The sequence below is a fragment of the Lepidochelys olivacea genome (genome assembly GCF_965140295.1).
Source record: "Lepidochelys olivacea isolate rLepOli2 genome assembly, chromosome: 7".
NCBI lineage: Eukaryota > Metazoa > Chordata > Testudines > Cheloniidae > Lepidochelys > Lepidochelys olivacea.
This window is the reverse complement of record NC_140417.1, coordinates 38,185,399-38,197,545: the sequence shown is the minus strand read 5'-3', so window position 1 is coordinate 38,197,545 and position 12,147 is coordinate 38,185,399. Positions and strand designations below refer to the sequence as shown.

General features: G+C 36.0%; 1 protein-coding gene across 1 annotated transcript in view; it reads left to right on the top strand.

Moving 5' to 3' along the window:
* SYN2 (synapsin II) overlaps nucleotides 1–12,147 on the top strand; it is a 424,652-nt gene that overhangs the window by 351,028 nt on the left and 61,477 nt on the right. Inside the window, exons 6-8 of the mRNA XM_084633725.1 lie at nucleotides 4,654–4,716; nucleotides 7,536–7,678; nucleotides 11,528–11,602. Coding sequence (XP_084489851.1) covers nucleotides 4,654–4,716; nucleotides 7,536–7,678; nucleotides 11,528–11,602 — 281 coding nt within the window. The remainder of the gene's footprint in view (nucleotides 1–4,653; nucleotides 4,717–7,535; nucleotides 7,679–11,527; nucleotides 11,603–12,147) is intronic.

The window sequence follows — 12,147 nt, the reverse complement described above, 5'->3', positions numbered from 1 at the left end:
TAAATTCTACAAGATGTCAGTGTGGATTTGATTTAAATCAAATTGATTTAAATCACTAGTCAGGAAGACTTGATTTAATCATGGATTTCTACATAAAAGTACATTCTTGCTGGTTGTTATAACCTTAACACATATTCTTCACAACTCAGAGAGAGATGTAGGTTTCATTTTTAGAAGGTACACAATATACATTTTCAAATGATTTATTTTGAAAACTTTTCAGATTAGTTTTACAGCTATATCAGAAAATGAATGATTGTTTGGTTATTTCATTTACTAAAGGTAATTGAAGCAGATATTTATGAAAGCATTGGGAGGTAACTATCTCCAATTCAACAGGTTAATAATTAATATTTGGAGGATTTTCTTGCCATGTTGTATTAGAAGGAGAACATCACCAGACAGACATTTTAAATTGTTTTATTTAACTAAAACTACGACATTATGTATTCTGGATTTTTTTCTTCAACCACAAACATATAATATTTTAACAAAACAAGCATATGAATTTTTGAATTTAGTTAAACATTCAAGTTTTTTAAAATCAGGTTTGTTTTTGTTAAAATTGTTTTTAACTAAAATAGTTAAATGAAATATTTAAAAAAAAAACACAAAAATTAAATCAACGATGTCAGCCAGGTCAAATGAGAAACTTAAAATATTGGCTTCTGCAGCTAACTCAGTCGTCTTCACCTTCGTTTTCCTGTTTGTTCATCATCTGGAAAAGAAAAACAAGCTTTCCTGCTTTTTCAGGTTCCAAACGATTTCTCAGTTTGAAATGAATTAGTCCAAAGGAAGAAAATATTCTTTCTACACTGGCAGAAGAAGCTACTGCTGTTAAAAGTGAGATTATCACTTCAACAGTCTCTGAATCCAAGTGCTTAAGTGACTTCCACTAGTTCACTCGTGTGACTTTCTTTAAAAGTCAGCAAACCTATATTTCTTGACTGGTTCACCCTTAACTCTGAAGTTTATTATAGTTGGCATTATGGAGGGATGATTGCTGGATGTCCATGTCATAGCCAACTCCTCTTCTTCAGCAGTTAAGGTTTGACCCTGGTACCGAGTATTGAGAATATTTGCAAGAAAATGAGCTGGAGATAGTGCTTGTCTCATTCGGTTTTTAATGCCTGTAATTTAACTCTGTCATTGCATATTTCTCTTTTTAAGATCTCACTCAGTTCCTTCCAAATTTCAAGAACATCAACAATAAAACAGCTATTTCCCTGCATTTTGTTCAAGGCTACAGAAATAGGCTTCAGGGTACTTGGCATGTGTTCAACATTTCTTTTAAGCCCAATGTTGAGAACTTTGGCTGTGACCGTGCCCATCTATTTTTTTCACGATTTTGTTCACAAACTATCATCAGATTAGGCCAGTTCTTGATATAGTGCTCAAAACAGTCCACTCCTGAGTTCCAGTGTACGTCTTGTGAGACAGTTAGCTTGATTCCTCCCACTTTTTTCAGAGTAGCTGCTCCAAAGTGGTTGTTACGGAAGTATTTTGCAATTTCAGCAACATTAGCCTTTATTTCTGGAACACTGAAGTCTTTGGCTAGGAGGTGCATCAAATGAGCACTGCAACCGTATGTTATTAGCTTGGGACTCTCTTCTAAATAATTTCTTCTCATCTTGGATACATTTGCAGCATTTTCTGTGACCAAACTGCGTACTAGACATTTGATTTTTTTTCCACAGTTTGTTATGGCTTTTACTGCTACTTCTTGTAAGTATTCTGCTATGTGTGCATTTTCTGGTGTCTCAGTTGTTTCTGTAAGGAAGACATTCCCTTCTTCTTCTGTCACACAAGCACATACAACAGGATTATTGTGGACATTGCTCAACCTGTCAAGACTCAGGTTAACAATTTCAACCTCTAGACCTTTTGGACACTGCTCAATTTCTCTTTCATACACTTTATCCAGCAATTTGCCTGAGACATTTGCTCTATTGGGTGGACTGTATCCTGGTCTTAATGACTGAACCATGTTAATGAAGTGTGGGTTCTCAACCATACGGAAAGGAGAGTTTGTTGCTTAAACAAACCGGGCAATTTTTTCCTCAATTACCTCATTTTGTAATCTGCTGATTCTTATCACAAACTTATCTATGGTTGTTTCTGGATGATGGAGATTTTTTTTTCCTTTTTGCTACAGGTGATATACTGTGGCTATGTGACAAACGTGATGTGACTGAAACACTATCATTGGCAGATAACTCTGAAACTATAGAAAATGATGGTGATCTTGAAGGTGGATAGTCCTCAGAATCCTGTATGTTGTTGATGGATTCTCCTAAACAAAATAAGTCAATGCAGTTATTTAATTATTATTACCATAATGCTCATTTAGTATTACTCATTGCATTCACTGACACTCAGTACTACTTTAAAGGTAAAATTGTAAAAGAAATATTTGCCTATTTCACCTATTTATTTTGTATCACAACTGCATCTAAAATGATAGTACCATAGAGTAACAACTATATTTTTTGCTCAAACATGAGAATTCAAGAACAGTCCAGAAGGAAGACAGGCAGTCCTTAAGAAAGAAGTATGAAATAAAAACGTTTACCAACCTGAAGATCCTGCATGTTCAGGCATGTTCCTTTCATCATCTTCAACGCAGCTTCCTCCTAAGAAGGAATACTTCTCATGATGTTGTTTCGGAAAACCAGGCCTTGCATTTCTTTGTTGCACTGTTTGCATTTTGCACGCATGTCTGTCTTATCCACAGGTAAAGGAACTTCATTAAAATATTCCCAAATTGGGTTTCTTTTACAGCCTACTGCCATTATAGGTTTTCCCTTCTGTGAGAGAACTGTATGATAGATCTCAAATCAATGAAGGCTACACTCAGAGACCTCAAGACTTTTGGAATATGCTGCTCAAACAGTTTCACTTTTGTTTCTACTGCCTGTCCTCCCTTCTTCACATTTATCTCCAGACTTCTTCTTGTCCAGATCTATTCCACGCCCAACAATCTTCTGTTCATTCAACTTTTTGAAACTTTGCATTTTTAGAGAGAGGTAAGGGATTGACTCTGTGTACACAAATTTGCAGAGGGACAATAGAGTTGAGATCTGTTATTTCTCACATCTATATATTAATTATTTATTTATTTTAAAACATTTTTGCTGTTAACAAGCATGTTATCTCTGGACGCACAAATCCATAGTTTGAGAACTGCAAAACTAAGCATCTCTGATGGTATCTTCTAGACTGAGCATATGAGTTCCATAAAGTAGATAAAAAGATTAACCTAAATAATCTATACAGAAGCCCCTGGAACCCCATAAGATTGGGTCCCTAATCTATGAACTATTGGAACTCATTTACAAAACTTTTCTTAAACATTACATGAATACATTGTCTCTTACTATAGAATTAGCATTTATAATCCCTATTCCATGATGAGATATCTTTGAGCTATAATGTAGCTTTAGATAGGGTTTTTTTCCTCAAAATGCATTTTATCAAAAAGATCTGATTTTAAAAAATGGATTTTTTTAATTTAAATGTTTGTTTTTTTAAAATCATTTATTTTTATCCACCCTGCAAGATGTGGTGTAGAAGTGTACTATTCATTTCTGGCATTTTGCTTTATTCTCCCTTGGTTTGATGGGTTCTGAGAAAATATGAGTCTTCTCTCTTCCTCCCCTCAAACACACACACATGCAGAGCATGGTACGAACCAGTTTTGGTGATGGAGCACTGAAATCCATGAGAGATGAAGTGCCCTCTTTAACAAAGAGGATTTGGCTCTCATACTCTTCTCATGCTTTGAGATCACTGTCCTTATGAGCACCAAAAATTACCTGGCTTGCCAATCAAATATATAATGGGAAGCCCAGATGCTAACCCTGGGGTTTTAAGTTAGAAATTCAACTTACAGGTACAGAGAGTGCCATTAAAATCCAATCTCCACCCTCCCAGCTATTTGTAGTCACCTGGAGGAGATCTTCTGCCGTTGAATCTGAGCAGGCTGAGAGACATGAGAATGACTGTTATCAATGGAAGGTACACATCTTTCAGCATCTCTCCAAATCAAGTTCTAACTGGAGAGTGGCAAATGTTGTTTTTAATGCTACATGCTGTGAGGATAAAGGTCTTCTCTGTGTTTGGAATCCTAAACTGAGTTAGAATGTTGTGGGTGTATCTTTATTATGAAGAAGTTTTTTCTCAGCAGAGCTTTGCAATAAATGAAGTTTCAAACTTCTTCAGATAATTTTTTTTATCTTCTGAAATTGGAATGTAGCTTTTGATTATGCAATTATCTAAGATGTTGTACGGGCATGTTATTCATAATGTAGCCCAGCTCTGTTTAAACAAACCCTTGGGTTCAAGTTAAATATCTGAGCAATCCATGGATACTTCTAAAATATCTGCATGGGAAGAGCTGTTTGACTGCATTTTTTGTTGTGTTGTATAAACTAAAGCTACATGGGACAGAGAGTAGTGTAACATAGTAACGATTATGTTCTTGCAAACGTCAGTTTGACAGATGAAGATATGCAGGCAAGTTTAAACCAGGATGAAAAAAGTTCTAATGAATCCTGAACAGCTACTTCAGAAGTTATTTTCATGAATATTAAAATGTTCATGACGTCAATGGTCAGTTAAATTAATATTGTTTTTCTTTTCTTCCCCTCTTAGTTAACACTGCCAACGTTTCCTGTTGTCGTGAAGATTGGACATGCTCATTCAGGCATGGGAAAGGTGCAGGTGCTATTTATATATACATGATAGGGGTTTTCTGGTGCTAGTCTACATTTTAATTGTCTAAATATTAAAATATATAAACTTCTCCACAGTAGGTGTTAAAACTTGTGCACTGGCCAGATTCCAACTCAGGGTCCTGATTGTGCAAAGCGTTACTTGGGTCCCTATTCAGGACAGTACTAAAGCATATGCTTACATCCCCAGACATCTTAAATTCTGACCTTGAGAGAGGGACTTAACCACATGCTCAAATGCTTTCCTGAATCAGGGCCTTATATGATAATTCTGTTGCCTGCAGCAGAACTACCTGAAAAGTCAGGTTTATAAGCACAAGTAAAGATTTGCAGGTCTGAGAATCTGGTGAATAAATTCTCCTACAGCTTTCTAAATTCCCACAGTAGTTTCAATTGGATACAGTATTTTTCTTCATTTCCTGTCCTGTAGAGTTGCACACACTCGCTGCATTCAATCCAGAGGCAACTGCATTTCACTGGTGGGTGAAGCAATTTCTGTATCACTTACATCTCACAATGGTGGTTTGATTGTATAGCTCAATTATGCTTCCACTGATGTCAATGGGTGCAGGTACTCAATTGGTAGACATTTCCAAAGTGCTAAGAGATCTTCAGATGAAAAAGGATTGAACAACAGCAAAGTGTCATCAAATGACACTTATCCCCTTGGATTTCCAAAAATTCTATGAATGAAATATCAGCCATTGAATAGTAGAAAATTGATTTTTGTCATTTAAAATATTTTAGTCAATAAATGTGCAATCTTTGCATTTCGGATTTGTTAAGGAAATTATTTAATTTCCTTGATATTTAACATTTTGCATAGCTCTGAGCCTCCTGTACACAAGAAACCTCACCTACTACAAAAATTATGGACACAAACAAATATCCCATGACTGAACAACGTAATTGCTTAAACATCCTTACTAGGAGTTGATTGGCTTAAGCAACCAATCTCTCTTTTTAAGAGGTCTATAAAATATACTTGAATTTAAAAAACAAAACCAGGAACCTTATTATCTTCTCCACATTGTTACTTTACCATCCTGGATGTTCTTACTATGTTGATTTGGGGAAAGTTTATCAACACCTCTTTGTATGAGGGTTTTTTAATCTTAGTAACTCCATTATTCCTCCTCTCCCACCTACATTGGTTCTTTAATGGGATTTTTTCTACACCATCTAACTTTTTCCATATATTCATAATTTTCCCACCATAGTGGCCAAATACTGTTCTTAAATATATGCATGCAACTCCCACTTAAGTGTTTATACCATAACATTTTTTCAAGACTTTGGCATTAGTACATTGGGAACCACTGCTATAGATAGATACAAACTTGTTCCGCCGCTTGTGCAGGGAAAGCCCCTGGCGGGCCAGGCCAGTTTGTTTACCTGCCACGTCTGCAGGTTTGGCCGATCGCGGCTCCCAGTGGCCGCGGTTTGCTGCTCCAGGCCAATGGGAGCTGCTGGAAGCAGAGTGGACTGAGGGACGTACTGTATTTACACAGATTCCGAACCATCACCATTAAATTTGGCCTATAAAATGTTCCAGTTTGTTGGATAACATTTTCGTTTAAATCCAAAAGTTGATGGAAATGGCTAAAGTTGTGATAATATAATGGGCTGCTTTGACATCAAAGCTACAGGCTTTGAATCCAGGCACTTATAGTTAACATTGAGCTTGGTCCAATTCCCACTGAGTCAGTGGTGAAATTCCCATAGATTTCAGTTGGAGCAGGATATGCCCCACTGTGCAAGTTACTGCACTCACATTCTTCTGATATACAGGGTTACACCTTAAAAAACTATGGACTCATCCTTCAAGATATTGATCTATTTTTGTCAGATGATGTGTTCCCTCAGCATTTATTGAGCCTCAGTTCAGTTCAGAACACTTAGGACCTTGGAGGACTGGTTCCTGACTATCAAAACATTTTTAAAACAAGATTGATGTAAAGTTTGTGTACACCCAACACATGCTTTTACACACATTCAGTTTTCACATTATCCCTCAAAATCTTCATTAGTATGCCTGTCACCTTATTTAAAAGTACAACACAGATACTAAATACCCAGTAGGTGTATTTACTTATCTCAAAATTAAATATGAAGTCATATAAGCAACCATTTGTGTTTCAGGTTCTAATGAAGATTCCTGAAGGCCAGAAAGAGCTGAACCATACTGGATTAAGACTATAGAATTCAATCCTTTAAAAAACATCTCCCAGTCTGGTGAGATGTCTTGACACATAATGGTATAAACAGACTTCAAAATTCATGGGCAGATAATGCAATTAGGTTTTTCTTGTTTGGTTTGGTTGGGCTTTTGTATTCCTTTCCTTCCTTCCTTCCTCTTATTATAACTGATCCATCCCACACAGAAGTACTGTTCACTGCATCCTTAAAACTAAAATGCCAAAATGCTACAATAAATTACCTATAAAGAACTATTCCTAGAGATCGTTTATGTGACACAGAAATAAACATCAGTATTTTAAAAGGGTTTCCAACAAACAAAATGTAATGTCGATACTTGATGATTGCCTTCTACAACAGTGAAGGTTACATTTCTGGCTAGAAATTACACAGCTTATTGCAGGAATATTTTTGCCATATTCTAGTTTTGACAACTATAGCTTTTTTTACAGATCAGATAAATTATCCATTCTTTGTTTTGTAAGCTGACACTATAAAAAGTAATATTTCTCACAGGAGTCATTTGCAATTGCATTTTACACTACATGCTTAACTATTCTTGTTGTTTTTCTCTTCCTCCTGCTGTTTGTGTTATGACAACAGGTTAAGGTAGACAACCACTACGATTTTCAGGACATAGCCAGTGTGGTAGCACTTACCCAAACCTACGCCACCACTGAACCCTTCATAGACTCCAAATACGACATCAGGATCCAAAAGATAGGCAGTAACTACAAAGCATACATGTGAGCCAAAAAATATTTCCTTTTATTTTCTGATTTCAATATTTACAAAGCAGCACCAAAGTTCACTTGATTGAAGTCTAATGCCTCTTTTTAAATAGTCCCTTATTATCAGCACTTCTGGGAGGAAGGTATTTTAAAGCCTTTTTTAAATTTGTTGATGGACATTTTCAATTATTTCAAAAGCTTTTAAGTGTTAAAATATCTCAGCTGTTTCATGTTTATATTAATAATGCATTTTGTTGAACTCTGTTTGTTACAGAAATAACAATGGAAATGCTCTGAGAGAATAAAATAAATGATATTTCGAATGGAAAGCATACAGAGGTTATAAAAAATGGAAATTAAAAGGGGTCTTGTGGAGAGGACAAAATGGACTTTACTTCAAATGGTTTAAAAGATGGCAAAGTACTTCCTAATTATTTTTTGGAGGGAGAAAAGAGAAGGGAGTAATTAAACACATGCTTAGGACATTGCAGAATGGTTACCTACAACTCCCATGTGGGTCAACTCTTCCACAGCAATTTCTCAAAATAGTTTCAGGGAACCAACAACAAGAAGTGGGGTCTGATTGTTTTATAGGTGACTTTTTAAATCCCTTCAGCAACAAGACCCAATTTTATTATTAAAAATCTTTGAGACAACTTTAGGTCATTTTCATTCACAGAGAGACCTGAATGTATAACTCTTGACTAATGGCACAGAACATTTCATTCTAACTGCAACTGATATAACTGAGGCCCCAATCTTGCAATGACCTTTAGACAGATGTACATAGAGCTCTTCTGATGTCAGTAGAGCTTGAAGTGGGTGCTCACAGCTCTGTCTTTCCAGGGGTCATTGCATGATCTAGACATAAATTTGTTACCCATAATTCAGTTGTTGATGCAATGGACACAATATATGTAGTATGCACCAAGGGATTCCCATATTTTTGGAAAGGTGAAGGAATTCTTGTACATTAATTTTTTTTATTTATTGCTATATTTGAGCTAAAGTACAGCCTAACTCCTAATTTTTATTGGGCAAACCAGAAACACTGAGATTAACACAACTCTACCATTTGTTTCAGAAAATGCTGCATTAACACACAAAGTATTGAATTATGCAAGAATACAAAAACACAGGAAAAAGAAACAAATAGCAAATGAACTTCTGTAACAGAAAATACTCACTGGGACCAAAGCTGGGTCTCTTGGAAATCCTTCCTGAAGATAATTCTTATAATAAAATTTCAGCAAAATGTCAATAAAGTGCTTTAAGCATTTTTACAAAATCTTCAGCTACAGTTACCAGTTTTAAGGTAGATGCTTAAGAATTTGAAAACAACCATAACCCTATATGAAAACAACTGTGGCCCGATACAACTTGTACCCATCGGACCTCCTTATCAGTATCTTTCAACTAGTGGCTCCGAAAGAGCACAGTTTTAGCAGTAAGGTACAACTGCTGAATGGTTATGACACAAACCACTGCAGGACCAGCAGAAGCAGAGTCCGTATGAGCAATTTGATGGTTCAATAGTACAAGGTGGTGAGCTGCTCCTTCTTTGAGGTGTTGCACCTCATCAACAGTGAAGTTGATGGGAGTTTAAAGCACTCTGTGCTTCACAGCACTGAGCCCTAGATTTGTTGGATTGACTGAAGACCAGAATTCTCTTAGGAGTCTCACTCATGCTATTTACCACATTTAACGCTTTTTTTTTTCCACTCTGAAAATGCAAATAGGAAAACAGACCTCAAAAACTGAATTAAAATGGTGGTATGTTCCTCAGACTTTTTTTAAAATCTCCATTTTCTCCAAGGTAGGGAATTGTGTCTGAACACTGTGAGCCTAGCTGTTATTCCCCTAGATTCTTATGAAGAAATATTAATCTATTGCTATATACTCTAAAGCAACATGAAAAACAGGCGATTTACCAAATCACTGTACAACACCTCATATGCATTCATATAAGTTATGTCAGTAGTATCTTGTTCTACAGCTGGTTCTCATTTTCTGCTATGACACAGAAACAGAGTACTTAAAGAGCCACCACAGAAAATACCAGCAAAACATTTGTTTTTGTAGTTTAAAAAGTGTTATTAAGAGCTTCTGTGTTGTAATTCTGTGGGAAATTGTGGTATAATCTGGATCCATGACTCACAAAAAAAGGGATGTTTAACATTTGTCAGTGGCGATTATAGACAAAATGCAGTGTTGGATCACTCCAAATACCACAGCTCCTCAAAAGATTTCATGACACACACACAACTACCAGTACAGGATTCATTACATCTGACTTCAAGGAAATATAATTAAAAAGGGTGGAGCACAATGAAAACATACACATATGTACAAAAGTACCAACTAATCTTAAATCCCCACCCTCTCTTTCCAAAAGCAACACACATTGAATTCATAATTCTCTGACCAAAAGAACAACAAAACTAATGTGTAGTGTTCACATCAGTCTAAAGTAATAATCTGTACTGTAGTATCAAAACACCACATCAGCATTGCAAGTACAGTGTATGGTAATTTATGTACCTCTTCATGGAGAGAAGTCACTGGCCAGAATAGAAATGCAAGTGATTTTTCATCAAACTGGAGGGGAGTAAAAGCCTTTTATACTTGAGCTAGTAGAAAGTGTTATATTAATCTCTCATTCTTTGTTTCTTTTAAGACATTGCTTCTCTTCAAACTTCACAAAGATGGATATGAGCTGAAAATACATGATAGGCACAAGTGTAATGCACTCTAATGTGCTAGGACTTGATTCCCTGATTAATACATAATTAGTACATCTGTTTGTTCAATTAATATATTTTAAAATCTTTTACTCTGTGGATTGATACCTCTTCCCAAGCTCATAATTAGGTTTATAGAAAGATGGAGACAAGCCTAGTGCCACTGTAATTCACTCTCATAAATTACAGGTGTTGCTGTTCTTTTGCCAGCAGGAAACAAAAGGTCATAATTTAGACTGTTTGTATCCTTTGCCCATTTCTAATACAGTCTTTACAATTACAGAGTGCATTCCTCTTCTCTGTACTGTTCATCATCGTTGATTTAAAAAGCCAAAATGTTATAAAAGGTACTCATTTATAAAATATAGTGGTGATGATGATGATCTATTATAGACACCAAAAGAGAGATGGTAAATGATAGCTTTTGTTAATGAGCTTTAAAATGACATCATTAGGAATAAAAGATAAATTAAATTACATTAAATTAGAGAAGGGTCCAGAATCAGGGCCTGAAGCTAAATCCAGATTTCACAGGTAGAGTCTATCTTGATTAGGGTCAAACTGGAACAATGACTCTGAACAGTCCTGAACCTTGGAGTGGTTCAAAATATGCATCTGAATATCACTGTTAGGGCCTAACTCTATAATTGGCTAAAATGAAAGTTTGGAATGGATTTGATATCTGGACGTGAAGCTTTCTTTGTCTCCTGTTATTTGCTATGCATTTAGAATTAGTTCACAATGTTGGTGCATCCATACTCACCCCTGGTAGCTGCAATTTCATAATAGTCTTACTGATCTCACCACTAACCAACAGTTGTCACAACAGTTATGAAAGTGAACAGGCAACAAGGCATGGGGAACTGCCATTATCATACTTTATAAAATGTATGCATGATGTTTTACTGAGACTTATGTTATCAGTTGAATTCTTCACAGTGTGGACATTATATGGTAAGCAGCAGGAGGAGAGAAACAGAGGTAACCATTGGTATCATAGTTGTGTGAAAATAAGAGCAACTTAAGACAGATGGTGAAGATATCTGTTCAGTTTATTGACAATAAATGTAAGTGTGCAATAGGTACTCAGTTAATATTGTGTCTGTAATTTTTTTTATCTCAGGAGGACTTCCATATCTGGAAACTGGAAGACAAACACTGGCTCTGCAATGTTGGAACAAATCGCTATGTCAGATAGGTAAGTGTAGCCTCATGTATGGACTAATTAGAAATTTAAATAATTTTCATTTTAAATTAATTAAAAATTCCCATGGCTGATGTTAGTGCAAGTAGTGTTAACTGAAGGTCCAAGAGTTCCTTTTGAAAAATTCATTGAGATAATATGGCCAAGGTTTTCCAAATAGTGAGTGCCTTAAAGGTAAGCTCCCACATCCTTATTTAGATTCCTAAATCTAAATCTATGCACTCACCGTCAAGCCAGTCAGGATTCTATTCAGGCACTTTACCACCACAGCATTAGTCGACTAGTCATTTCTTCTGATGCATTTCTCCTCTTCTCCCCAGCAGACTTCTCCTCCTGGTATATTGTACTTTTTCTCTCCTTCATCCATCCATATATTTTTTTTAGCTTGGGCAAAGTTTCTTTTCCTGTGCAACCAAACAGGTTGGTCTTAATTTCAGACACACAAAGCATTTTCTTCTTTGTAGCCCTGCTGAATGGCATATTCTTTCCCTCTTGAGACCTCTACACTACACTAAGTTTCTTCTCAGCTGCTGGGATGT